Source organism: Chaetura pelagica, unplaced genomic scaffold (assembly GCF_000747805.2).
Source record: "Chaetura pelagica isolate M959 unplaced genomic scaffold, ChaPel_1.0 scaffold425, whole genome shotgun sequence".
In the NCBI taxonomy this organism is placed as follows: domain Eukaryota; kingdom Metazoa; phylum Chordata; class Aves; order Apodiformes; family Apodidae; genus Chaetura; species Chaetura pelagica.
Genome location: NW_009953205.1, coordinates 4767589 through 4770490, shown reverse-complemented (window position 1 = coordinate 4770490; position 2902 = coordinate 4767589). Strand labels below are relative to the sequence as shown.

General features: G+C 40.3%; 1 protein-coding gene across 1 annotated transcript in view; it reads left to right on the top strand.

The window, feature by feature from the left end:
* LOC104388605 (cytochrome b-c1 complex subunit Rieske, mitochondrial) overlaps positions 1-1433 on the top strand; it is a 2576-nt gene extending 1143 nt beyond the window's left edge. The window contains exon 2 of the mRNA XM_009997487.1: positions 552-1433. Within this exon, the coding sequence (XP_009995789.1) occupies positions 552-1244 (693 nt within the window). The 3' untranslated portion in view covers positions 1245-1433. The remainder of the gene's footprint in view (positions 1-551) is intronic.
* The last annotated feature ends 1469 nt before the right edge of the window (positions 1434-2902 follow it).

Here is a 2902-nt window from a genome sequence, read left to right as displayed (position 1 = left end):
CGGGGGGGGGGAGAAGAGTCCCGAGTTAGTTGAGAGGTTTTGGCTTTTAGTGCTTTTTTGTTATTATTCGATACATTATTTGAATAGAAACATAGAATGTCAGGGTGGAAGGAACCTCAAGGATCAGCTGGTCCAACCTTTTTTGTTAATACTACAGTTCCTATGAGATTGCTTAGCACCCTGTCAAGCTGAGACTTTAAATTGTCCAATGTGGGGGAATCCACCACTTCCCTTGGGAGACAATTCCAATGCTTGATTATCCTCATGGTGAAAAATGTACCTCTTGTGTCCACTGGAATCTTCCCCAGGAGCAACTTGTCTTTTCCATGTACCCAGTTCTGAAGTACTGGAACGTACATTATGATAACGTGTTTATGGCTACAAAACTGAGGGCACTTAAAAGCCAACTTCCCTCTGACAACACTCGTGATTTTCATTTTGTAGTTAGAAAGATGCAGAAAAAGTCTGTTTTGTTCAAGAAGGTGCTTAGGTGAGGGGCATGAAAGCAGAGATGTGCACTTGAGAACACAGGGTGCATTTTACTCTTCCAGAAAAACAGCTCTGACTGTGAATTCACTGTGTCAAAACCATCACTGTTTTCTTTTTTGAAATTCCGTCTTCTTTCCCTTGCAGCACCTGCCAGTGTTCGTTGTGTCCATAATGATGTTGCTGTCCCTGACTTCTCTGACTATCGCCGTCAGGATGTGCTGGATGCCACCGCCTCCTCTCAAAGCAGCAGTGAGGCTAGAAAAGGGTTTTCCTACCTGGTGACTGCAACAACATGTGTAGCAACTGCATATGCTGCTAAGAATGCTGTCACCCAGTTTATTTCCAGCCTGAGTGCCTCTGCTGATGTGCTAGCATTGTCAAAGATTGAGATCAAGTTATCTGACATTCCAGAAGGCAAGAACATGGCTTTCAAATGGAGAGGGAAGCCCCTCTTTGTGCGTCACAGAACCCAGGCAGAGATTAAACAGGAAGCAGAAGTTGATGTGTCTAAACTGAGGGATCCGCAGCATGACTTAGACAGAGTAAAGAAACCAGAATGGGTCATATTAGTGGGTGTCTGCACTCATCTTGGTTGTGTTCCCATTGCTAACTCTGGAGATTTTGGTGGTTATTACTGCCCTTGCCATGGCTCCCATTATGATGCCTCTGGCAGAATCAGGAAGGGTCCTGCTCCCCTTAACCTTGAGGTTCCAACTTACCAGTTTATCAATGATGATGTAGTGGTTGTTGGCTGAATATGAGGTGGTTGCTCACTCCCATATTCCTGTGAATGTACACACTAAAAGGTTGACTGAGATTCTGGGATACCGTAAAACCAGATGATCCTGTAAACACATTAACTCTCTGGATTGATTCTCATACAGAAGTATGGTCAAACACTTCCTTGTATTGCATTTTAATAAAAACTTGGAGTGAGCACTTGTTCCTGACTTACATGAGCATGTAATTATTTGTGTAGTGACTTCTAGTGTGTCTAGTCCATGAGATTTTACAGCAGACCCAGAAAATGTTTATGAGGCCCTCCTGAAGGGCTGCTGATTCAAGATAGACACTGAACTACAAAACTCTTGTTTCCTTAATGCCACCTATTTTTACTGTTTAAGTTTGAGTTTTTTTCACTTAACTGCATTATAGGAAGAAAAAAGATCTAAAAAAGATCCTGCTATAAACTTCTAAGAATCTTTGGAGTAAGTTTCAACATAGAATGGGACAAGATGTAATCTTTTTCCTCCCAGTGTATTTATGTTTGTTATGTTTCCAAGGGAAGTGAAGGAAAAAGTAAATAAAAACCTACCTAGAAAACTTGCATTGTTTAGAGTCAGCTGAAAATTGTTTACTTAGAACTGTAGCAATGCAATGTTATGATGATGTAAACAAAAATAAGCAAGTCAATGTTAGCATTACAAAATTTTTTTTTCTAGCAGATAATACTTGATCTTACACATTTCTAAACACCAGATCAGGTGCTTCAGACACTGAAAAATGTGAGACACTTTCAAAATAAGTTGAGAAGGAAGTAAAACAGGAAATACAGGTTTTTCACAGAGTGAAAAATAGGTCATCAGAACGACTGAGTCTGGACTGATCTCTAGCATGAGACATAGCAGGAGGTCATGTTCCCATCAGAGGTATTTTAAAGCTTGCATGTGGAAGTTACCATTTTCATTGTGTATAGGCTAAGCTCCATATAGGCCAAAACTTTGAAACCTCTTGCACTTTGGTTCTCACTGAAGGCATGGAGAAACAAATGCAGCCTGAAACATAAGCTCCATATAGGCCAAAACTTTGAAACCTGTTGCACTTTGGTTCTCACAAGTGCAGCCTGAAACGGATCCTTTAACTAGTATTGGTCTTCCCAGTACAAAACAAAGCTAGCAATTAGTTGCCTGTGGCACAAGAGGAAAAGTGTGCTGTTTCCAGAAGAAAACAAAAAAACCCCACACCCACCAAACTATTCCTGTTTGGTTCCCATTCTTGCTGTTTTGTGAACATTTCTGTCTTGTACTTGCATTAATGTGCTGCTCCAGTTGCAAAATAGAAAATTAAATCCTCAGAATTCCCTGGGTCTGGAATATTTAGCCTCATATGTATCTTATGTCCAGCTGTGGTGACAGCTGGGTTAAAGCTGAAGTTTTAAATGGGATTACTCAGAACATTGATGCATATAGCTTAGACACTTCAGTGGAAAAAAGGACCATTACAAAAGTTCTTGAGTCTGCTTTTTACAGCACTGCATAAAATTGAGCTTTACACTTTTATACCATGTCCAAAAAACATTCTCAAGAAGATAGTCAAGAAGACTTTTGGTATAACAAATCATGTCAAACCAGTCCTGAAAGGGATGTTCCCAAACTTGCATCTAAACAATTGGGATTCATGCACATGTGTTCTT